This window comes from Trematomus bernacchii, unplaced genomic scaffold (assembly GCF_902827165.1).
Source record: "Trematomus bernacchii unplaced genomic scaffold, fTreBer1.1, whole genome shotgun sequence".
NCBI lineage: Eukaryota > Metazoa > Chordata > Actinopteri > Perciformes > Nototheniidae > Trematomus > Trematomus bernacchii.
The window spans coordinates 4762308-4788597 of NW_022987524.1; the positions used below are offsets into that span (position 1 = coordinate 4762308).

Genomic DNA, 26290 nt, shown 5'->3' on the forward strand with positions numbered 1-26290 from the left:
TTCATGCGTTTAGGGAACTCAAGGCAGACAATCTGGAAATGTTCTGAAGAACAACTGAATTACATCATTGGATTCTGATGTAGTGAAAACACATTTTCACATATTTCTTACATATTTGGTCACCATTATCAACAGATATTGTTAAATACAATTTAAATAAAGCAGAAACAAGCAGAAAGTGCAAATCAATTAAAATGTCACATGGCCAGCTTTTAGCACCGTATGGCTCTAATAACGTTGATTATGTATTTATCAATGATATTGTTTGCAATAAAAGTATTCTAATATTGTGACTTTTGTAAGTTGTCTAAGAATGTATTCCTGTTACAGCAGCACTGCCAGCAAAGTGCAGGGAATTGATAACCAGACTGAAAAACTGAAACGTTGACTTTAATTAAATGAAGCTCAGCGCAAGTTCTTTCAGGAAGACTGGGTGTGTGTATACATTCACTCCTGCATATAATCAGATCATCACAGGCGTTCTCTTTTACATTTCACCTCAATCTCCAGCAGCCAATCACCGTGCTGCAGTCAAACTTTAAAATGGTTCTCCTCTCTCCTGCAGTCAGCTGTGATTTCAGGTGTTCATGCTGCCATCCGCCTCCTCCCCATCCACCTCCTTTCATCACATCTAGTGCCAGGAGAGCTAATCCAAAGACCTCATCACACCTCCTCTTCATCCCATCTCCTCATCAAATCCAGATCTTAAGCATCCTCTTCATCCCATCTCCTCATCAAATCCAGATCTTCAGCATCATCACCAGTGTCTAGACCCCGAGGGGTTCCCTATATGCTCACGGCTGCATTTCCCCCTTTAGATATACCATTTCAGGATCGGGGTCTAATCGCCAAAGACTTAACATTTATCATATGGCATGAGTCAATAAATGTTCTTTAAACAAAATGAAGTCTCTCCTGATTGAAATGTATTATGTCAACACATAACTGTAGGTTAGTTGAAAGCAATAATATTACGTTAAACCTAATATTTTTTATTTTCATCTAACCTTATACAGTTATGTGATATTTCTATTTCATACATTTAATTAAAGTCAACGTTCCAATTTTTTTAGTGTAGTGACTATGAAACATTTTCAACAACACATGGCAGGAGAGCTAAGGACATCAATAACTGGCCTTCAGGTTAACTTTGACTGTTGTAGACTAATTTCTCTTGGTGTAAAGCCATCATAATGTCAGATTGAGGCCTCTCGCTAAAACAACCGTTCATTAATTTGCATTGTCTTCTTGACTGCACATATTAACAAAGAGTCAAACATCACAGAATGTTGCTTTCACATGGTTCACAGTGTTGTCATGCAATCATGGCAAAGTAGTTATGAGGTAGGCGTGAACTGAAATGTTCCTTCAGAGCCTGCTAGGTTTGTTCCAGTGTGAGGGGACTGTCATCTGGGATATATATTCCTCATGTGCATAGGACACACCAATATTCACATTTTTCATTTTATACAAGGATAATTCTATATACTTACAGTTTCATCGTATTTGTATGAACTGGTTACATGGTATATTGAATGTACAAAGCTTTGCAGCCCAGAGAATAACATGTATTGGTTATACAGTATTTGTGGAGTATTTGCAGAGCTTTGGTGAGCTTCACTGTCCAGCTGCACCCTTCAGCAGCACACACAGTGAGAGACTAGCTCGTGGACAGAGTGGAGTGTTTAACGGCTACAGAGACGGATATTCCCCTCAGGAGTTGACCAGGCAGAGCTAAAAGAGACTGAATATTGGTCCTTCATCAGGTGACACAAATAAATGTTGCTCTGTAAGCAAATGTTTGCTAACAAGTTCACCAAGTTCACTTAAAGGCAAGGATTTGCAAATGTTGTATTCACAGCTTGTTTCTGCTGCCCCCATGTGGCAAACAACACTTATTGCAGGTTTGACAAAGGTATAATGGGAGATGTTTGCATTTTGATCCAACCAGCAGGACTGTGCTCACAGATAGCCTGGAGCTAATGCTAGTAGAGCAGTTAGGACTACATTAACCATAAATCCCAATTCTATTTGTTATCACTCCCCCTCTCTGATGCCTTTGATAAGCATGTCGGAAGAGATTTTCTCACTGGCCGTTCAGATCTGGTACCTGGCTGTAAGAAACACTTTTGAGTCTACCACAGCTAAGGAAGGCCCTCTTGTGTTCCGTGCTGTAAAGCGGTCAGCTGCTCGGCTCAGATCCACCTGGGCTCTGATCCCAGCTGTGTCCCAGTTCCATACTTCAGACTCTGAGCAGGTTCAGAGCATTCAGCAGGTTGACACTTCATTACAATGGTGTCAGCATGCTAACTAAATTGGCAAGACTTTTGTATGTGCCTTTGGTTTCAACTTTAATGCCACAATGCAATGCACAGATTGAACAAGTCCTTTAACCCCCGAAATGAGTTAGCATTTGACCACTTCCTCGTCTCAAAGTCATGTTTTCTTTTTGGCTGCTAACTTCACTGCACCAATCTGTAAAGCATATAGTATAGCCGAGTTGTTACTGTTTTTTAGGATAATATGCGGTCCAATATTACAGTGTAGAAATAAACTTCAGTACTCTCAAATATTTGTAGCAATTCTATCTTTTGGTAGATCTGCTGCCATATGTGCTGATGTTTACGTATGAATATTAAGCTAAATCAGATTGAGTAAACAATGAACATGAAAGTGAAAAAAGAGAGATAACAACAAAGAGACTTCAAAGTGTTGTGTGCTTGTGGGCACTCTGGCACAGTATGCGACATCATAGCTTTTCACAGTTGTAAATAGTGAAGACGATAAGTGGTGTGAAGACACCAGTGGTCCTATTTAACGTGTTTGTGGCTGTTTTGTTTCCTTTACTGGAATTGGCAGTAGTTATCGAAGTTGCACTTACGTCAGTCAGCTCATACTTTATGTATAGGCCTGGGACAGATACAAACATATATTCCTTGTATAATAACAACCAGGATGTTGCACAGCCGACATTAGTGCATATTTTTTGCTTTGTATTGGTTTATCATATGGAACTGGGACACTGATGCAAAGGCCATTTAACTCATTGGTGGTCCATTTGTTTTGGAGTGCATTATTATAATGTCCACTTATGACTTTTAGTGGATAAAATGCTTAAAGAGTAATTCAACATCATTAGAATATTCGTTGGATCACCTCTTTGGGCAGTGGTGTGCAGGTGTTCTCCTCGTCATGATGCTGTGACATTGGGAGTGATACAGGTGCAACACAGCACACTTCTGACACATGATGGGGGGGGGGGGGCTGATGGCAGTGAAACTTCTAATGCTGCATTCCCACTGCCTGGTAAGACCCTCATCTCCCGCAGATGAAAGCGAGTCTCCCGGTGATCCGCAGTGGGAAATGAAATGCTAATGCCGTATCATGCGAGGAAACACAGCTTAAGCCTGCAGTGAAGACACTCTTTAAGGAGCACCTAGTTACTGATGACTGAAAACACTGTTACCATGGTGACGGTAGAGATATCCACTGTACAACCTGACTTTATACAGCTCTCATCCATCAAACCCTAAAACTACTGTTTGACTAGATAATCTGAAAACCACAATAGCTGAGTATATCATTTATTTACATTTTATCTCCGAAGTCCACTTACACATGCTCCAACACTCAAATAAAAAAGCTCAAATAAATACAGGAGATATTTTTTTTTCATCTGGACTAATGTCATTACCGGTAGGGGGGAGGGATGGGAAGCTGAACTACGAGGGTCAGAGGACTACGGAGGGAGTTGGCAGCAGGTATTGTGAATAAATTACAGATCATTTCATTTTTTTATGAATGACTGCCAAATCAGCCATTTAGGGTCAATCCACTACAGAACAAGGACACCCTTTGAATCATTTCCTTTTTTTCATATTGTTCTTCTCAACCCTGACTTGTATAAATAGCCAATAAACCTGATGGCATCAGTTTGTCCCATGGTAGTTGTAGTTTAACATCCTGCATACTTCTCATCTTCCCATTGTGACTCTAAAGTGTCCCCTTGAAGCATCAAAAGAAACTGGAACTTGAATTATTGCAATGAATAACAGCAGAATGTTCTTTCCCTCCCATCTATTTAATCACCCCCCTTTTTTTTCCCCACCCTCCCTTTGCCTCCATGGTGTGGCCCGTCCTCTTACTTGTCTCCTCTTCCTCTCCATCTCTTGTGTTTGCGTGGTGCTCATGGGAACCTGTTGACGTGGTAACCCCCACATGCGTGATGGTTGGTGAGAGATCACTTCAGGTCAATGCCCTGATTCTGGGACTGAGCCTTCTCCTTGTGCTGAAACACACAAAAGACAAGGAACAGGATTATTATTTATATTGAATCTATTAGTATAGACATCTATGAATTCATGATAAGAATAAGTGGCCCTATTTTTCTTTTTGGGTTCTCCCTGTAGTGTGTTATATATGTAGGTTTCTGTCGGTGCATGTAAATGGTCTGTTAAGCCAGTGGTTCCCAAAGTGGGGGGCACACCCCCTAAGGGGACCCTGGCAGTGTGACAAGGTGGAATTAATTTATATGAAACCATAAAATCATGCCAATGATCATTCAAAGGAAATGAATTCAGCATGATAAATCAACTCACTGTCGTCTATCTGTACCACTTTTCAAACTATGAAAGGTTAACTTTTCAAGGGTCAAACATTTTGGATCCGATAATAAAGTACCAACCACAACTACATGTGCAAAAGATTATTAGAAATAAAAGGGAATGGGGATAGAATTTGAATACACACAACCATCCAAAATGCAGAACCAAATACATGGGACCTTATCGAAACATTATAATGAATATAATCTGGATGTTTCCTGACTCAGTTGAGGGTTGGGTCTCGGATACTATAGCTGCAATAACTAAAAAGTGAACGGACTCTGTGCTGAAGTTGCCGTTGTGTTTCTTTGGTGAGAGCTAGGTGGAAGTGCTACTGTAGAGTGCTGAGCTCAAAATTCAAATTATTTCAACTTTGACCTCAATGCCTGTTAGGTCCCAACTAGGGGAAGAGGAAGAGCAACATACACCAGTTGGAATTGGTAATAATTACAAGCAGTTTATTAAATAACAGGATAACAAAATGGCAGACAAGCAGCCTGGAGCAAACGAAAAGGCCAAAAGGGCGCAGATTTAAATGAGCAACCAAACAAAGGGAGGACTCTAAAAGGGAGCCTAATCAAACACAAAGGAATAGATACTAATAAACAAAATAGCAACAAAACAACTCTCACTATTAAAGTGGTACAAACTAACTAAAGGAGACTGTAGGAAAACACAGCTAAGCTAGAGGACAATAGCCAACGTAATTCTAAGCTACTCTAGGCACATCTAATCACAACAACACTAACTAAATACGGACCACTCGAGAGAACCACTGTTAACAGATTTGTATACAATCGAAGAGCAAGTAGCGAGAGGCGTCTGTTCACACAGCAGAGCCTCCCGACTGATAGTTGTCCACAGGCTTTGTAGTCGTCTCCGGAAGGTGTGCGCTGGGATTGGAGCGCGTCGGGCCCGGCATGCTCCAATCACAATCTTCGGGGGTGGACCGGGAGATGAGTAGCCAATGACATCAGGGCAACCGCACAGCTCATTTACATAAAACAGTCGAAGCAGAGTTAACAGGACCGGGGAGGCGGCGGCCGTAACAATGCCGCTGACTTTTTCGCTGCGCAACCAATCAGATGTCAGCTGTATGTAGCAGCGCAAGCTAGCAGGGTACATAACCATTAAAAAGAAAACTTAACTCACTGTTTTCACCGCAAGTCTCTGCGCCCAACCTCGCGGAGAGCAAAGAGCAAATCGAATGAAAAAGCAGCTTAAAGGTCCCATGTCATGGCCATTTCTACTGATCATAATTCCATTGTTGAGGTCTACTAGAATAGATTTATATTGTTCAATGTTCCAAACTCACATTGGTTTCTCATACAGCATCTCTGTATAGTATGTGTATTCACTCTCTGTCCTACACGGCTTGTTGGAGCTCCTGCCCCCCCCCCTCCCTATGAGCCCAGTGGCCGTCTGCGAGACAGCGAGACACAGCGAAACCCAGCCCGAAACCAGCCCGAACACACTGGGAGTTTGTGTGTGTGCTCACACACCGACTCACAGCCTCGCCGCGTCCCGCCGTCTCAGGGAGGAGATATCGGCGGAGCTGCAGCTGAGAAAAGATTGAGTGTGTGTGTGTGAGGAAGTCCGCGAATTGGTCCATTTGGACCAATCCACGGACTTAACCTAATAGCTCCGCGGACGTAACGTAACGGCTCCAAGGATTGATCCATTTGGACCAATGGGTCCATTTGGGTATGGGCACGTCACCATACCCAGGAAGTAAACAATGGAAAAAGAGAAATCTCCAACGAGGCGTTCTGGGGCAGCATAGACAGGTCTTTTCTGTGTTAGAGTTTTACTCGCTACAGGGTGTACTTTGAGGGTTTGTGACTCTGCACACCGTTTACATGCAGAAAAACCTTCATAACACACAAGGGGACGGGTAATAACCGGAAAAGCATGACATGGGACCTTTAAGAACCGATCATCTGAAGATTACCCTGTGTGAGTTGCATTTGTGTGTTTCCCACTCACCCGTAGCGAGGGCCGAGGAGGCCTCACTGGTCTGAAGGGCCGTATCGGCTCTGCTACAGGGTGGGCCTGCCTTCTCTCCAGGGGGGCCAGGTCGTCTGCTACATCAGGACACCCAATGTATCCTCCAGCTCCAAACACTGAACCGAGGTCACCTTCCAGCAGGTTGGGGCCGCTGGGGGCGTTGAATGTAGCAAAGTTGTGGGGGGCAGAGGTGTTGAAGGGGTCGGCAGTGTGTGTTCTGTTGGTGGAGCAGATACTGGTGTTGCTGAGGTCCAGTCCCAGCAGGTCCTCTGAGGCCACATCGCTGTCTGAGCTGTTATTGGTAGGACTGACATCATGCTCTGGTTCCACAAAGTATTGGTTGTTGTTTGTTTCAGGGAGAACTTCCTTACCAAACAAGTCCAGCACCTCCTGGTTGTCATGGCTACCTAAATCTAGCAGTTCCTGATTTGCGTTGCTACCGAGATCCAGGAGTTCCTGGTTGGAGTGGCTACCTGAAACTACAACTTCCTGATTTTCTTTGCTACCAAAATCCACTAAGTCTTGGTTGCCGTGGCTATCTAAATCCAGCACTTCCTTATTTTCAGGAAGGGAGAAATCCAGCAGTTCCTGATTGCCATGGCTACAAGGTTCCAGCACTTGTTGGTTATCATAGTTACAAGGCTCAAGTAGTTCCTCCTCCGTGGTATTGCAATAGGGATCCACCACCTCCTGGTTGTCATGACTACAGATATCTAGGAGTTGCTGGTTTTCATTGCTAACCAACCCGGTGTTGTCCAGCCCAGAAGCTTCCAGCACTTCAAGGTTTCCATTGTTACACAAATCCAGCAGCTCCTGGTCATTGTGGCGACAATGTTCAAGCACTTCTTGGTTTTCAGGTTCAAGTACTTCCTGGTTGCTATAGTTAGAGGGTTCTACCTGTTCTGTGTCGTCATAGTTGCAAAGATCCATTGCCTCCTGGGTATCATGGCCAGAGAGGTCCAAGACCTCTTGGTTCTCTTCCTCAGGGCTGAGCTTGAAGCCATAAGGGTCAGAGTCCCGCACCATTTGGGAGGAAGTGATGTCAAACTCATACTGATCCATGGTCAGTTGGTCTGGTTGACTAGAGGAGGGCTCAGGGTCAAAGGTCAGGTCGTTTTCAGTGGGTTCTGGGCTGAGTTCAGCCTCATCAGGGTCCAGGAGGGTGTGACTGGAATGCTCTGGACTGAGTTTGAAGCCGTATGGGTCGAAGGAAGACTGACTGGTCGGTTCGTAGTTTAAATCGAAGCTGAGCTCTCTGTTCTGATCAGAGTCTGGCAGATTGAAAAGGTTATCGGAGTCTTGGGAGTTTAGGGGAGTCGCACGGTTTTGGGGTTCCTCTTCCATGTCGCCAGCACATACTGTGAGTTGTTCTGCGAGCTGAGGAACAGCCGGAGCTGAACCAGGACTCAGACCTAGAGAAGAAAATATTAAGCTGTCAAGGCTAGGACATGAGAAACATTTTAAATGTATTTAAAGAGGACCAAATATCACATAGTAGTTCATGTAGAGGCCAGTAAAGGATAAATGACTAAATCAACCAGTAACAAGGGTGCTGCGCAGAGCTGGTTATATCCATGGGGAGAAGTTCAAAGACAGGAGCCCACAGGAATCAAGCTGTTTGTTCATCATACTTAATACTTGTATTCATATTATTTAAGCAACTCATTTATATAGAATATAAAATAATAGATCTCACTTTTTATTTAATCGTAAAGGATCAGCTGATTCTATACCTCAGTTTCGTTCTTCTTTTAGTTACTTAAAAGAAGAAGTACTTAGGCTTATATTTGTGTGATGTAAATTGGCCCTTAAGCAGTGGTGAAAAAGTACTCAGATTATTTACTTGATTAAAATGACTAACACCACACTGTAAAAATACTCAGTGTTTTTATAGAAAAAGTATTAACGTTCGATTAGGAAAATGTACTTAAAGTATAAGAAGTAAAGTACTCATCTTTAAAAAAAAAGATTTTAAAGAACGAGCAGCAAATATTCACATTTAAGAAGCTGGAACTGTGAAATATTTTTAACAAACAATTTGCTGCCAATTCATTTTCAGTTAACCCACCTATTGTTTTAGTTACTTAAAGGTGGGGTAGGTAAGTTTGAGAAACCGGCTCGAGATACACTTTTTGTTATATTCCATGGAAAGCTCTTAACATCCCGATAGCAATGAATATCTTAAGTGCTTTGACAAAAAATCCATAAAAAAATGTCATCTGTGGAAGCCGTAATACTGTAAAAAGCCCGACCAATCATTTTAGCCGGCCCGGCTAAAATAACTGGATGGCCTACCTGCCTGTCAGCTTTCCATCTGTGCACAAACTTATCTCGTGCCCTCATTGGTCATGTGCGCGTTCGTGTGTGTTGGAGGAGGGGCTCTGTAAGGAAGTGGCAGATTTTTTCCGGTTGTGTATTTTCAAATTCTAGCGCACTCGAGCTGGTTTCTCCAAAATCACCTACCCCACCTTTAAATATAAGGTTTGATGTTTTAATAGCAATTATGCATATTTTAAAAGTGTTTTGTGTTTGTTTATTGTGTGTCAAAATCTGACTTTTAAAAGTAACCAGATATGAAATCTCTCAAATTAATGTAGTGGAGTTCAAATTAAAACAATTGCTTGCTTGTAATGTAGTAGATGTATGAAATAGTACCCAATGAAAATACTTGGGTACAAGTATCTCAAATGTGTACTTAAATACAGTACTTGAGTAAATATACTTAGTAACTTTCCACCACTGCCCTTAGACATTAATACGTAGGAAAGCAAGATGCATGTGTTGTAGTTTAAAACACTTAAGTATAAAAAATATATACGATAGAATAATAATAATAATTTCAATTTTTATAGCGCCTTTCAAGAGACCCAAGGACGGAAGAACATATATAGTATAAAAATGAGTATAACATTTGAAAAGTGTGTATGTGTGTGTGTAAAATGACCTTGTTCCAGTCCTGCTGTGGTCTTGGTGGCAGCCTCTTCAGGTGGATATCCCAGACTCAGTTCTTCTATGTCAGAGGGGGGGGGAGACAGCGCCCAGGTCCAGCTCATACCCATTGGGGTCTGATTCTATGGAGTACTGCCCCTGGGACCTCCAGCCCTGGATCGGCACCGGCCCCAGCTCCTCAGAGGAGCTCTGGATGGGTTTGAACCCCAGAGGATCGTCTCCCTGGGCGATGGCGTCCAGGTCCTCTTGACTGTAGCTAATCTCGATGTCGCTGTCTTCGTTGGGGAACTCAGACTCGAAGCACTGAGTTCCTGTTGAGGCTTTGGTTTCAGCGCAGGACAGACTAGTGTCGGCCTCATCCCCAATATCTCCCGCCCCATCATCGACCTGCCCCTCTGGAAACAGAACATCTGCTGCGAAGGGGTCGCTGCCTTTGAAAGGGTCTGAAGCGAATCCACCTGGCAAACAGAGAATTCATAAAAACTCAGTGACATGTCACAATGGTTTAATAATTTAGATCATATTGAAAACAAAGAGAAAAGCTGAACCAGGCCCCATGATACAAGCACTCTCAACAACAGTAGCTGTACCAGTAAGAGTTGTGTCAGCAGCAGATAGAAACCCTGAAACCAGAAGCAGTGGTACATAAGTCAAATCAAATCAAATGCTAAGCATTCGCCGCAAAATGTGTTGTATTTGAGCATTCATTATGAAAAATGATATGCATGTGTTGAGGTCATTTTAACAGGATTGTTGGTCAAATCAATAACAATGCATATTGCACAGTAAACAGTATTTGCCCCTTAATTGGAGTGGATTAAAAGTATGAAGGACAAGCACTTTTACTTGAGTTTAATAATTGAGTGAACCCCACTTTCTAAAAGCATTTTCAATCCTACCATTTAGTTTACACTAGATTTGTGTTTGTACATATACTGTAACCACAATGAAGCATTGAATCCATAATTATATAATACTTGCTTTCAGAGAGTTTCAAATACAAATAAAGTCACAGTATATGGTAAGTAGAACACCTGAAAGTGAAATGAATGTAGTTAACTAGAGTATTATTACTCACCAGACGAGTCAGTTTTAGGGAACAGGTCTTCATTGAAGAGGTCATCTACAAATCAAGTCAGACATCAATTGTAAAATAATTGAATAAAAAAAGAAAGATACATGGTGAGAATTAAAAACAGGACAAAGCAGTTTACTAAGACTGCAACCTGCCCCGAGTCCTCACCAGGGCAGTTGTTAGAGTTATGAACAGTGGGACAACATTTCTTATCCATGCTAGTTTAAAACGCCCCAAGTCAGTTTTATCTGCCAACAATTCTAAATCTTATGCTTTTACTTTGTACATGTCATTTATAGTAGTTATTGGAATAACAATGTGAATAATTAGAAAATGAATGATTGTTTTTTTATTTGAATATTGAATTGATGTGTTTTTTTTCATATATTAATTATGTATTATAAGCTGCTTAAAGCTAAATGTATGTCATAGAGTATACTGTACTGCCCACTGGATGCTAACAGCTATGTCATACATATCGGGAATGTGTTATTTACAATGTAGCATCATCATCATCACAGAATGCAGCATGGGCTTATCTCATATGTTGGAAAGTGGTAATTAAATGAACTAGACTGTGACAGATATTTGTCCAAAAGAAAACGTCATTTTGTTACGCAGTGATTCAGTGAGAGGCCCTATCAGCCTGACAGTGATACATACGCTCACTCTGGCAGTGGGCGAAGGGGTCTGCTTGGTAGAAGTCCAGCTGGTTGACAGCGTCAGGACTAACAGTGGCCTCCTCCTTCTCTCTCTCTTTCTCCCCTTCAGTGTTGAACACCCCGTCCTCTGGTTCGTCCTCTATGTCGGACCTGTCCATCTGTGAAACATGACAACACACACTTTTACATTATTAGACTGGTGACAGTGTGTTCATACATTTCAATCATTACTAACTGTGTAACAATTCAAATAAGCATGTATGATTTCAGCCTGCAATAGAAATATGTTGTCATACACTCTGCAACTACACATATTTCATATATTTGTGCTTTACCAAAGCTGTATTTTTCACGTGTTTATTTGATGACGTGTTTAGTGGTGAAGTTGCTACCTTTGGGGAGCTGGTCCCACTGTCGCCTGCTTCTTCTCTGGTATCTGCCAGATTATTGCAGAAAGACGAGCCACTGGCCCTCTGCACACAGACAGAGAGGAAGGACAGAGAAAGAGAACAATGCTCATTCACAGAAAATAAAATGCATCTACTTTGCGATAAAGGTAATCACACCTATCCACTAGGGCTGTGCGATTATGGCAAAAATCATAATCACGATTATTTTGGTCAATAATTGATATCACGATTATTAAAAAACGATTATCCATTTACTTTGAAAACATCCATATATTGAAAAACAAAAATTGGAACAGTATGTTTTTAACAGTTGATTACCCTGAACTTTAAGTATAATTCAACAGAAAAACCAAAAAAAAAAAAAAGAAATTACATTTTTTTTTTTTTTAAATAAAAATTATAATCGTTTTATTTTGATTACATTGTTTTCGTAATCGTTGCAAGCCAAAATCGTAATCGAGATTAAAATACGATTAATTGCACAGCCCTACTATCCACCATTAAAAATGGTGGCTCTCATGCTTTAAAACACATTATGTTTAAAGTCTACATATTTATTTATACGTTATTACAATATGCATTGATTTTATTCCACTGGACAGTACTTCATTTTACATTCTGCTTTATTTGATTTTACTCTATTTACAACAAGTATGTTGCATGTTGCATTGTTGGAGGACTTACTAGCCAAAGTACAGTGTGGGTGCATCATTACTGTGATTTACCATGATGAGGTCAGCATAGGCAGGCAGTGATTGGCTCCTTCCCCAAGGCCTCATGGGCAGTGGGTCATCCTCCGTGGTGTCTGCAGGGGAGGTGGACTCCTCCAGCTGGCTCTCTGGAGTCATGGCACTGCCTGACAGAGAGCACAGCGTGTGCTCCTCCTGAGGGAACAGACGGGTATGGAGCATGAGGAAACAGTGAGAGACTGATGACTCTCAGGACAAATGAACCAGCAAAGTGGGAAAATAGGACACGGTCAAGAGCCTCGGTGTCACCCTGGACAGCACATCTCCAGACTCCATCCCTGTCCGAATCCAGCACATCTTGTTCAACACGTTAGGGTTAGGGTTACCTCCTAAACTCAGCTGTTCAGATCAGCCTACTCACTTTAGTCGTCCGGTTTGTTCATGCTACTTCCTGTCCCCCATGCATAACTGCTTTTAAAGTATGTCTCTCTTTCTGTCCTCCCTGTTATTATATATGTTGCTGTGTTTACTTGTTAAGTGTTTATTGTATCCATTGGAGCTGTCCTTGGGTGCTATGAAAGGCCCCTCCAATGAAAAGATATTATTCAATCAAACAGTGTATTCATCTCTAATGTCCCTAGTAGAAATATCTTTATTGGGGGGCAAAACAGATCGATTTCTTATTCAAGAAGCATGGCATTAGTTTGGATTCTTTTTTTTGCTTGACTGCTCTAGAAGATATATGCATTAAGATCCTTTCAGAAAAAAGATATGTCTTTTTGGAATTGATTTTGACACAATTGCCTTTAAGGAGGAGACAAGAGGGGGAGACAGAGGGGGAGACAGAGGAGGAGACAGAGGAGGAGACAGAGGAGGAGACAAGAGGGGGAGACAGAGGAGGAGACAGAGGAGGAGACAGAGGAGGAGACAGAGGAGGAGACAGAGGAGGAGACAAGAGGGGGAGACAGAGGAGGAGACAGAGGGGGAGAAAGAGGAGGAGAAGAGGAGGAGACAGGGGGAGAAGAGGGGAGACAGAGGAGGAGACAGAGGAGGAGAAGACAGAGGAGGGGAAGGAGACAAGAAAGAGGGGAGACAGAGGAGGAGACAGAGGGGAGGAGACAGAGGAGGAGACAGAGGGGGAGACAGAGGAGGAGACAGAGGAGGAGACAGAGGAGGAGAACAGAGGGGGGAGGAGACAGAGGGGAGGGGAGACAGGAGGAGGAGACAGAGGAGGAGGAGGAGACAGAGGGGGAGAGAGGAGGAGACAGAGGGGGAGACAGAGGAGGAGACAGAGGGGGGAGACAGAGGAGGAGACAGAGGAGACAGAGGAGGAGACAGAGGGGGAGAAAGAGAAGAGGAGGAGGAGGGGGAGACAGAGAGGAGGAGAAGGGGAGACAGAGGAGGAGACAGGGAGGAGACGAGGAGGAGACAGAGGAGGAGAAGAGGGGGAGACAGAGGAGGAGACAGAGGAGGAGACAGAGGAGGAGACAGAGGAGGAGACAGAGGAGGAGACAGAGGGGGAGACAGAGGAGGAGACAGAGGAGGAGACAGAGGGGGAGACAGAGGGGGAGACAGAGGAGGAGACAGAGGAGGAGACAGAGGAGGAGACAGAGGGGAGACAGAGGAGGAGACAGAGGGGGAGACAGAGGGGGAGACAGAGGAGGAGACAGAGGGGGAGACAGAGGGGAGACAGAGGAGGAGACAGAGGAGGGAGACAGAGGGGGAGACAGAGGGGGAGAAGAGGGGGAGACAGAGGAGGAGACAGAGGGGGAGACAGAGGAGGAGACAGAGGAGGAGACAGAGGGGGAGACAGAGGAGGAGACAGAGGGAGGAGACAGAGGAGGAGACAGAGGAGGAGACAGAGGAGGAGGAGACAGAGGGGGAGACAGAGGAGGAGACAGAGGAGGAGACAGAGGAGGAGACAGAGGGGGAGACAGAGGAGGAGACAGAGGGGGAGACAGAGGAGGAGACAGAGGGAGGAGACAGAGGAGGAGACAGAGGGGGAGACAGGGAGGAGACAGAGGGGGGAGACAGAGGGGGAGACAGAGGGGGAGAGACAGAGGAGGAGACAGAGGGGGAGACAGAGGGGGGAGGAGACAGAGGAGGAAGACAGAGGGGGAGACAGAGGGGGAGACAGAGGAGGGAGACAGAGGAGGAGACAGAGGAGGAGACAGAGGAGGAGACAGAGGAGGAGACAGAGGAGGAGACAGAGGAGGAGACAGAGGAGGAGACAGAGGAGGAGACAGAGGAGGAGACAGAGGAGGAGACAGAGGAGGAGACAGAGGGGGAGACAGAGGGGGAGACACGAGTCATAGGTCCCCTGGTTCAGTCAAACGGTTAGAGTGGGGAATAAGCCCAGGTATATGACCCGCTAGCTCAACCATCTTAGAGAGTTCCATAGCGCTCTTTAATATTTCACATGTATAGCATAGCATCTGATCTTAGCGACCTCTCCAAGTTTGAACACAAGCCAGCATTCACCCCGAACACACTCATTCATCCAGAGCAGAGGTGTAAAGTCACTTAGTAGATTTACTCAAGTACTGTACTTAAGTACACATTTTAGGTATTTGTACTTTACATGAGTATCTACATTTTCTGCTACTTTGTACTTCTACTCCTACAATTCAGTGGTAAATCCTGTACTTTTACTTCATTAACTATCTTTAGTTACTTCACAGATGTGGATGAATGATATGAAATCTAACCAAGTGTTAAATCAGACTTTAGTTCCACCTGGAGTAAATCCACAAGCTACCCTGCAGTATACAAAGTCATTCAAACTAGCTGCACCTTTACCAGCTTTGAGAACACTTTCATGATCAATCATTATAAAACATATCATATACATTATTCTGAAATGGACCAATCTGCACAATGAATACTTTTACTTTTGGTACTTTAAGTATATTTTGATGCTGATACTTTTCTACTTTTACTTGAGGAACATTTTGAATGCAGGACTTTTACTGAAACAGAGTATTCCTTACTTCTACTTTAGGCTGCCATACAAGGTGCACCCGCTCATAAACATGAACATTGAAATGCCGTTGGGGACAATTAGGATTTGAACATCTTCCCCAAGGAGACATCTACTGTACACTGCGGGGGTTAGGGCTCTGGCTACTGCAATTCTGATTGGTGGACGTTCCCTCTACCTTCTACAGCCATTCCCCACCTTCACAGTATCGCTATCACAGAATCATTCACACAGGTGTAAAGATGCACGCCCCCCCGTACCTGCAGGATCTCTTCATAGGACTGCCTGATGGAGTCCTGCAGGGGGGTGTCCCTCTCTCCGGCCTCCTCCACCTTCCTCTTGGCCTGCTTCACCTCGTCTCTGAGCCTCTTCAGCCTCCACCTGACTCTGGCCAGCTCCCTCTCATACTCCTCCACCTGGCTCTCCTTCACCCCCTCCTCCGCCTGCAGGGACAGGATCTGCCAGGAATACACAGTGTGATGATTAGTCTTCACCTGTCACATGCACTTCACTGATACAATGAGCACGCTTCAGAGGATCAAACTGTGCAGGGAAAATGCAATTTATACTGTTGTTTAGAATAATAAGATAAACAGAAAGGGCAGTCATGAGGAAGTTGATTGAGGGGGGGGGGGGGGGGGGCTTATGGATATACAGAGTTGAAGAGATGAGTCTTGAGGCGGGACTGGAACAGGGTGAGGGACTCAGACTCACGGAGGTCTTGGGGAAGGGAGTTCCAGAGCTTCGGGGCTGCCACAGAAAAGGCTCTGTCCCCAAAGCTCCGGAGTTTGGCCCTGGGGGTGGAAAGCAAACCGGCTGAGGTGAGGACCAGGAGTTTGTAGTGGATGCGGTGAGAAACGGGAATCCATACATGTTGTCTATAGTACTCCAATTACTGTACTTAGGTACTATTGTGTGGTACTTGTACTAGTATTTCCACCACCTTCTACGTAATACTTGTACTGCACTTCATTTCAGATTTAAAGTATCATCCCAAAAAAATGATCCTGTGTTTTTATAAGTGAAGATGAAACATTTGACCTGCAGTATATAAGAAGGTAAATGATTAACAGTAAAGGGCAGGCTGTGGCTCAGTGGTATAGTGCGCTGGTCTTCAGATCAGGGGAGAGCAAGGCACCCCAACTTGCTCCTGTGGGGATCTCCCACAGTACTGAATGTATGTCAGTTGCTTTGGATAAAAGCGTCTAACAAGTGACATGTACTGTAATGTCAAGTTGGAGCTGTGTGGTCCATCTAGCAGCCATGTGACCTGCTGAACCTCATCACAGTTCAATAGTCGCTGTGAGAGTCAGTGAGTCAATATGTTGACCAGTTTGCCATGAAGCTAGCTACACTGCATAGCGAATGTAAGAAAGCTAATGAGGAGTTACTGTATAGCCTTCAACTTCTTTTTAGCTTGCATCCTATGAATAAAAACAAAAGTATTGCTTACCGGATAATTGAAATAAGTACATAAAAATGTCATAATGAAGTAAAATAAGTAGGGCAAAAACAATTGCATACCTTGTTTTTGTCTTTTAAGGGTAACCCTTGCTTATTAGCCAATTATATTGAAACAATAACTATATTGACAATAAAGCAAGATTCTTTTGTAGCATCCAAATGTCCCACTTGGTAAGTATCTTGTCCTGAACTAGCTCGACATAAGACTGTTCATTTTTTTAAATAAAATTATAATACTAATTCGATATATAGTATTCAATCCCTCAAATAAGTATTGTTTGTGCTCCAGTTGGTGGTAAAGTGTGAATTGGTTCTTTAAAAATATCCGAGATCAATGAGAAACCCCTTGTCAACACAAACATGAAGCAGCATCACAGACTGACGAATCCTCCAAGAAGCATTTGAAAGGTAGCTACACATCAGATATAACACCTTGTATATACACACATTTTTAAATGTATCTAAGAGGTCCTCATGTATTTTACCTTCTGACTCTCTTCATAGCACATCTGCCGTGTTGCCTTCACCTGCTGCACCAGCTTCTCTTTGTGTGTCTCTAGGTTCCCCAGAGTCTCCTCCAGCTCCTTGCGGTCCGACTGCTGCTCCTGAAGCTCCAGGTTCTCCACTGTCACTGCATTCTCCAGCTCCTGCACACACACACACACACACACACACACACACACACACACACACACACACACACACACACACACACACACACACACACACACACACACACACACACACACACACACACACACACACACACACACACACACACACACACACACACACACACACACACACACACAGACAGACAGACAGACAGACAGACAGACAGACAGACAGGACAGACAGACAGACAGACAGACAGACAGACAGACAGACAGACAGACAGACAGACAGACACACACACACACACACACACACACACACACACACACACACACACACACACACACAGACAGACACACAACCACACACACAGACAGACAGACACACACACAACCACACACACACAGACAGACAGACACACACACAACCACACACACACAGACAGACACACACACAGACAGACACCCACACAACCACGCACACACACCCACGCACAAACACACAGACACGCACACACACACACACACAGACACACACACACACACACACACGCACACACGCAAACACACAGAGGATTTATTACAGTGATTCAAACTTAAATATGGACTGATTAAATATGCATGGAGATGTACACACACACACACACACACATACAGGCGCAGTTCTTATCAGCCCATTGGATGGACGTTATCAGCCTTATGAATATGCCCTCAAGGTCAAATCACAAATCATGTTTAAAAAAAAAAAAATGAAACACAGATTCAAAAAACACTAATATGGTTCTGAAAAACATTGGAAAAAACACTGAACCATTTCTGAAAAACAGCACCATTTCAAAATCACATCTCACAAAACACCATTACATTTCAAAAATAAATTTCAAAAACCACAACAACATCCCAAGCACAGAGCAACATTTCAAAAAACACAACAGCTAAAGGGAAAACACAACAATATCAAACAGGAAATATATGTTTTGGACATGGTCAGTCCAAACAAATGATTCTTCTTTTGAGTATATACTTCTGATCAGTGTAGCAGTAGATCTTGGCTCATGATCGACCTCATCCTTAGTATCAAAGTAGTCCAGGGCTTGGTGTTCATAGTGCAGTGGGACGGGTTCACTTTCATGGAAAAAGATATGGCCTATAAAAAGCCAATATCCTTTTTTAGCATACATGTTTTGATAGTACTACCGCTCAGCATGTCTCATCAATATTGTTTTCTATATCTGTTAAATATCTGCACTGTTATTTCTGTCTGCCTATGGACAAGGAAACTACATACATTTTCATTCTTTTTTTAAATTCTCTAAAACATCATGTTTAGTAGTAACACTGACATTTTTGAGCATATTCTTGTATTTAAACGTAATATTACGCTTTAAACTAACCCAATACAGTTATGTGAAATCGGTTGACATAATACATTTAATTAAAAGTGTTCAGTTCTTTCAGTGTGGCTTGGGTTCAAAGACATATATATCCTAAAATATATATAAATCCTTAATATCATTTCTACATATTTCTACATCTACACCATATCAACTAAAAAAATAAAGACATTTCAAGTGGATTTTTGCACCTGGCCTCTGTTCTTTAGGTCATTACAGGTGAGAAATGATAACTGGTCAATTGATCATTGCCATTATATTACATTGAAATGAAATAAATCAACAAACCAGAAGGTACCCCTGGGTCCAGCAGTAACCCAGACCTGCACAGAGCAGTGTGTGCACAGCTTCATACAGCCTGTTTAACAGCATCATGACATCACATGAGAGCATCATGGGAAATGCAGTGATGGAGGAATCCCAAACTGGAGGCACCATAAATACACACACACCTACCTGTCCTCTGTGTCCTGTCTACATCATGGTTATTAACACATTATGAGAGACCAACACAGAACACACTCACACGGATGTATTACACACACAATCATGCACACACCAGAGCGAGGTGCTGCGGTCTTCTTACTCTGATCTCCGTTGCCTTGGCGAGGACCCTCTCGTCCGACTCCACCACGTCGGTGTCCCTGGGAGAGGACCAGCAGAGGAGACAGGAGTGTTTAAGGAGGGAGGAGAGGGAGCAGTCGTTCTTCCAGTCTGCCTTCCCTCCATCCTGCACTCCCTCCCATGATCCCTCTATTTTTTCCTGCTTCACTGCCTTCTCCTCCATTGCTGCCCTCGCTGGCTGTCGCTACACTGCAGAGGAGGCGGAGCCGCTCTGTGAACGTGTCTGTGTGTGTGTGTGTATTCTGTGTGTGTGTGTGTGTGTATGTGTGTGTGTGTCCCCAGGGTGCACACAGGCAGAATGCACCAATGTGAGAGTTGAAAGGGAGAGGGGGATGAGTCAGAGTGAGAACACTAGAGTATGTCTATCCATCCATAGGAGAATGTATTTCCTCCCCCCTAGTCTCCTCCCTTCATATTTCTCCTCCTCCTTCCTGTCTCACCTCCTACCATCACGAGTCTCCTCTAGTCCTCACACATCTCCCTCCTACTCCTCCCCCCTCCATCTCCATCACTGAACACTGCAGTATGCATCAGTCTATCACACACGTACGCACACACTAGGGCTGCTCGATTATGGTAAAAATCATAATCTCGATTATTTGGGTCAATAATTGATATCACGATTATTAAAAAACGATTATCCATTTACTTTGAAAACATCCATTTATTGAAAAGAAAAATGTGAACAGTATGTTTTTAACAGTTGATTACCCTGAACTTTGAGTATAATTCAACTGAAAAACCAATCATTTTTTTTCTTTTTAAATAATTATTTTTTTATTATTTTTTTATTAAAATAAATAAATAATCGTTTTATTTCGATTATGTTGTTTTCATAATCGTTGCAAGCCAAAATCGTAATTGCGATTAAAATACGATGAATTGAGCAGCCCTCACACACACACACACACACACACACACACACACACACACACACACACACACACACACACACACACACACACACACACACACACACACACACACACACACACACACACACACACACACACCACACACACACACACACACACACACACACACACACACACACACACACAGAAAACAGAGGCTGAGCCATTCATAAAAACATCAGAGCAGCAGTCTGTACAGGCAAATGTTTGAAACAATCAATATGAATTCACGGCATCATCATAATAAGATGATAAATGTAACACTTCTATCCTGTTTCAACAACACCCTTCATAAATGTATTATAAGGTTACGATTTGAAACACAATCATTATTTGTGAGTGTATACTTCAGTCTAATCTAATCAAATGTCATGAATGTAGTAATATTCAAATAAGATAATGGTTATACATTTTATTCATAGAGTGCTTTATCAGTCACTTAACTATGTGGTATAGCAGACAAGGAATCTAAAATATTAAAAAAAAAGCTGCATTCATTTAGGTATTTATTTTGTGCCAATTGAGGCAGTTAATTGTTAATTGTTACCGTTTAATTATGATCTATGATAATACAAATAAATGCTTTCAGAAATATATTTTACTGTATTTTCTGTCAAGAAAATGACAAGAGCCGCTTTCACACCAAGTACTTTGTCGTACTTAGTGCCCAGTACTTAGTGCTAGCACTTAGTACCCCCATTGAACTAAGAGCCGATCGCGTTCACACCGGAATAAGTTCCCTGAGGGAAGATTACGCAAATGAAGCCGCTGACGTCACTTCTTCTTCTTCGTCTTCTTCTTCTTCTGCTTTGGGTTTACTGGCAGGCCGCAAACAACTTCACGGCGTATACTGCCACCCGGAGTCCCCGGCCGGAAGTCCCCGGAGTTGGGGACTGGCTTCAGTAGAAGCTGCTGGGACTCCCAGCAGCTTCTACTGAAGCCTTCCGAGTAAATCGCCAGAACGATCACTCCTCATCTCCACCGCTCCCATGTTTTTTTTGTGTTGCCATAAGTTATTCTCTCTCCGTTGGTACGCGGGGCTAATGCTAATGCTAATAATGCTAATGCCAGCAAATACAATGGCGGCTTCACAAAACTTTTCAGAGTTTTACGGGGCGTGGTTTGCAATTCGCCCAGCCAATCGAAATTGGTACTTTTTTCTCCCCAGGATAGTACCACCTCTCTAGCAGGCACTAACAATGGGGGTAAAAGTTCTCTGAACTAAGTACTCTTTTTGGTGTGAACGCAAAATTCCAGGCACTATCGGAACTAAACGGGAAAGGTACGGGTAAAAGTACTCCGGTGTGAACGCGCCTAAGGTTTGTGACCCTGTTGAAAACAATCGAACCAAAGCCAAGCCCCGCCCACCAGCTGGAGCTCACATTCCCATTGTACAGCGTCAGATGACTCAAATGGGAGTTCAGTAGCAGTGATTGACAGGTAAGACTTCCCTCAGCTCTGATTGGTCTTTTAGAGACTTTTAGTATTACTAGATTTTTTTTGCTAATGTCAGGATTGCAAATATGACAAAAGTTATTTTTGCAAGTTTAAGTTACTGTAGCTAAAACAATGGACACTATATATAAGAAATACATTTAAATACTGTTTTATTAAATGGAATGCTTTTGACAGCAGGCACCTTGACTTGTAGGGTAACCCTAACCCTACCCAGGAATTGTATTTCTAAACAATGTAAGAAAAGACAGAAAATACTAAATTTTTCAGACATGAGGTGATATACTGTAGTGAGATGTTGTTTAGCCGGTCTAAAAGTCGACCCCACAAAGGAGTTTCATTTCCTGCTACATGGCCAAGACAAGCAGATGAATGTATTGAAGATACTTTTTCTTTTGAATGACTTATTGATAAAGCATCTCATCTTTTCTGATCTAAAAGGTACAACTTTATTACACCTCATTGGGGTTTTATTACGTCAATTCCTTCCATCTGAGTGTGAGCTTTGACAGTGTGAGCATTACTGCTGCAGCTCGTGTGTCACTATGATCTGAAGCCTGTCCGTGAGTGCTGCCTCTAACCCAGTTACTGACAGGAAGCACGGATCTCTTCATGTGGTCATTCATCCACGTAATGATGCTTCAGTTGTTAAGTATGCCGATTCTCTGCTCTTTTGAAAGAATACATGGATAGAAAATACTTCATCAAAAATGGACTTCAGTACATTAGTTTGGAATACGCATGACTATTTGAAACAGGCATTTCATTTCACAAAGGTCTTCAGTTTGGTTAACTCAGCAGCTATCTGCTGATGCTGCGTCTGCCTCTGAATTTGAAGCCTTTTACGGTGTGAGGCAATATGTTTAATGGTCCAGATTGCTGACACGGTGAACAGTTTATTGACCAGAGCACACTTTGGTCTGATAGGATGCAGAGGTGAGTGCTTATGCATAGGGCTGCACGATTTGGGGAAATAATCGAATTGCGATTTTTCTGACAGATATTGCGATTGCGATTCGATTTGCGATATTTGTTTTTAAGCGACCCAACGGAAGTCTATTGTAAAATGCGGCCATATCTCCGGCTAGGAAGGTCGTATCAACGTGCTCCCTCTAGCACCCCCGCAGCCCGAGCTACGAGTGAAAGAACTAAACTTACATGAAACTTCCGTTGGGTTGCTTTTAAAGTCAAGCTTCAGTTTAAGATTCACCCTGTAATAGAAACATGTGATGGAGCATTACTAACCTGACTCAGATGCTTTGTTTCACCAAACCATCTAGGAAAGCTCCATTGGAAGCCATTTGGATCACCTACTATCATGGGCCACTTCTGATTGGTTAACAATGACTGGTACATGTGGAGCACAGCACTTCTGATTGGTGTGGATGACTGACACACAAGAAAAAAAAAAAAAGAAAAAAAAGAAGAAAAAAAAGATCGCAGGCTTTGCGATTTGATAATTGCATCATTTAAAATCGCGATTTCGATTTAAAATCGATTAATCGTTCAGCCCTACTTATGCAGGATTTGTTTGTATGTATTGAATTTGAAACATCCTTCTATATACAGATCACCTTAAAGGGGACCTATCATGCAAAATGCACTTTTGCACGTCTTTTACATGAATATGTGTCCCCGGTGTTCCAGGGAACTCACCAAGTGTCAGAAAACACAACCCTCTCTATTTTCCTCCATACCCAAATCTCTAAAAACGGGGCTGCAACGGATCTGATACAGACTGATCCAGATTTGAACAGTTCTCTGACGTCAGGACGGCGGAGCTGACCTATCAGGGGAATGAGAGGTTGCCGTGGCATGGTAACAGCATGGTAACACAACGCTCGTAACTCGGCCCCCTCCTTTGCAGGGGGGCGTGGTCAGCTGCAGCGCATGCAAAGACAGGGTGGAGGAAAGCAAAATAGAGCGAAATGAGGCATGGCTAAAATGCATGATCTGTTTGGTATTTTGAAAAAGAAAACATATAAATATACCTTATATAGGTATGGCCCTACAATATATTATTCAAATATAGCATGATAGGTCCACTTTAAGGTATTCTGTCGAGTAATTTATTGATATGTGTGCTTTATCAGACAAAAGGACTATCCTTTTTAGTTCAATGAAATGACTATGTGTGAGGTACTCATTTGTAGTAAAACTGCAGAGTACTATCACACAAATGCAGCTCTGCAGAGCTTTATTGCCCCTTTAAATCAGCCATCATGGCACATTCACTAAACACTGCAATATCAACCATGTTGACGCTGATGTTTTTAGAAGCGGGTGGAGACAAAAGCAGAGCTATAAGAGAGAATATTTGACTTTTTGACACAAACATGACTCAAATAAATGATGCTGTTGTTTTGTGTCTGCTGGATGTACAAACATGTTGGCTGCAAAATGTGACTATTTGTATCAGCCAGTGCACCAGATACTGCAGATATCTGGATATTGATGTTTATCTTAGCCGATAATTAAAAAACACATTTGACTACAAAGATGCCATACCAGATTTAAGTTTCCAGAGCACTCGCAAGAAGGTTTTTACGTTGTAAAATGTTCCGCTGACTATACAGTATCTTGAACACAGTTATTAAAGACAATCTGAGGGATAATAAGGATTGTTTTTTTATGTTATGTGTTTATTTCACTTTATACTTATCAGATTGTTGTCAACTGTCAAATATCGATATCAGTATTAGCTGGGTTATGCGATTGGTCTATTACTTGCTTATTATTGCAGATAAATGTATGCGTAATTAAAGAAACATTAATCTGGCTGAGTGAGGACAATTTAAAATAATTGACATACTGTTGGGAAGTTTAATCTCGTCACACATTGTGGCTCAACATGTACATTGTGGCTCACAATGTATAGGTTTTGGCTCAAAATGCGATCTGAAAAATAACTAAATCAAATATAATGGACTTAAATTAAAAGCGTTTCCTCCATAATGTTTTATATTAGGATAACATGGGAATACTCAGGTGAAGGCAAACATTGTATCAGCTTGAGTAAGTGTGGTTTGGTTATTACCACAGACTTCATATAAAGGTTATTACCCCCCAGGTAGGCTTAGTGATGCTACATTTGGCAGACATGTCCCATAGGCTAATGATGTTCACTAAACCCGTCTGTTAACACAATTTGTGCAGGCCTGCATGTTACTGCAGACTACACTAGGTTACTTAAAGCCTACATTTACTCTCGATTCAAAGCCTACATTTTCGTTTTAAATTCTTTAATTTAAGTTTAAACCGCCAACTATTTTTTTGGAAAGGACTGATGGGAATACAGCTAGAACATACTTGTGTTATAATTCTCAAAGAGCGTTTAAACGTTACCCTTCATCCTTCGGGTTCCTCGCGCGCGGTGTCCTCAGGCAGTCCACAATAAAACGCATCATTACTGCAGTGCTCGCGCTCTCATCCTCTGACTGTCGCCTCCGGTACCGACAGGGCTCATGCAGCAGCGGAGGTACACCTAGCTGCAGGTTACCGGACCGTCCTTAAACTCTCTGTCTGGTCTCGGTTAACTAAAGGGTGGACCCCGTTAGCTGCGATCATAGACTGTGACACAGAGCAGTCAGTCTGTCAGGCAGAGCAGCGCGGGAACAGCACACAGGACTTCCTGTTCACCCTTTCAAAATAAAGTCCTTGTCAGCGCTTTAATGAAGGTGGAGGAAGTAGCCTTCTCAGATGTTATACACCAATGGCGGTTCTAGAAGAATTGTACTGGGGTGTTCCTGCTGGGTCCAGTTATTGAATGAAAGGGGCACATTTAATGCTGGACAAGGGAAACAAAGATAGTGTTCAAGATTTTAAGTACACAAAAAACACAAAATACCATTATTGTTTTTTGTTTTAATAACTTGAGTTGTGTCAATGACATCTACCATTTAGTTTAGTTACAGATTGGGGTAATACACATTATTTATGCAGCCGATCTTTATTATTTTATTTGTGGGTGTTTGTTTTAGTAACAGAATTTGTTTCAGTAAAGTTTCAATTCATTTAATTACATTCTTATAATAGATGTTTTCTTTTGGAGGGGGGCCACAGTGTTACAGGGGGCACTGACTGGATCCTCTTGGACCCCCAGAAGCGCCCAAGAGCAATATTAAAGTAAAAATGTGTTAAAAGGAACATATTCCTGCATTCAAATCTTACTCAAGTTAGAGTATAAAATGATTGGCATCAAAATATACTATACCAAAACTACTCGTTATGTCTAATGTCCCATTTCTGTTTAAATTACTGCCTACACAAATAATTGCCTAATTATTTATCCAACCGAAAGAAATAAGAACACATGGGAAACTAAAGATAGGGCAGTATTATCCTGCTTAATCTGTTTCATCAGCATAATAACATTTGAGTGTTTTTAAGAAAATTGAGTAAAATAGAGATAAATGTGTAATGCTTAGTGAGACAAAAGAATATCTTTAG

General features: G+C 42.4%; 1 protein-coding gene across 6 annotated transcripts; it reads right to left on the bottom strand.

The window, feature by feature from the left end:
• Window positions 1-1017: 1017 nt before the first annotated feature.
• On the bottom strand, window positions 1018-25381 carry LOC117473100 (epidermal growth factor receptor substrate 15-like). Of its 6 annotated transcripts, none has more exons than XM_034118629.1 (11): window positions 25187-25381; window positions 19435-19492; window positions 17326-17487; window positions 15637-15834; window positions 12433-12591; window positions 11690-11770; window positions 11299-11455; window positions 10639-10683; window positions 10151-10183; window positions 9556-10018; window positions 7826-8023 (listed from the first exon to the last, which is right to left on the bottom strand). In XM_034118629.1, exons 1-10 carry the CDS (start codon window positions 25246-25248, stop codon window positions 9627-9629), a joined length of 1347 nt encoding a protein of 448 aa, XP_033974520.1. In that variant the 5' UTR covers window positions 25249-25381; the 3' UTR covers window positions 7826-8023; window positions 9556-9626. The 6 variants fall into 6 exon arrangements, with proteins under 6 accessions (XP_033974480.1, XP_033974520.1, XP_033974512.1 ...); XM_034118621.1 differs by having other exon boundaries at window positions 19408-19492; XM_034118606.1 differs by lacking the exon at window positions 25187-25381 and having other exon boundaries at window positions 19435-19820.
• Window positions 25382-26290: the final 909 nt, after the last annotated feature.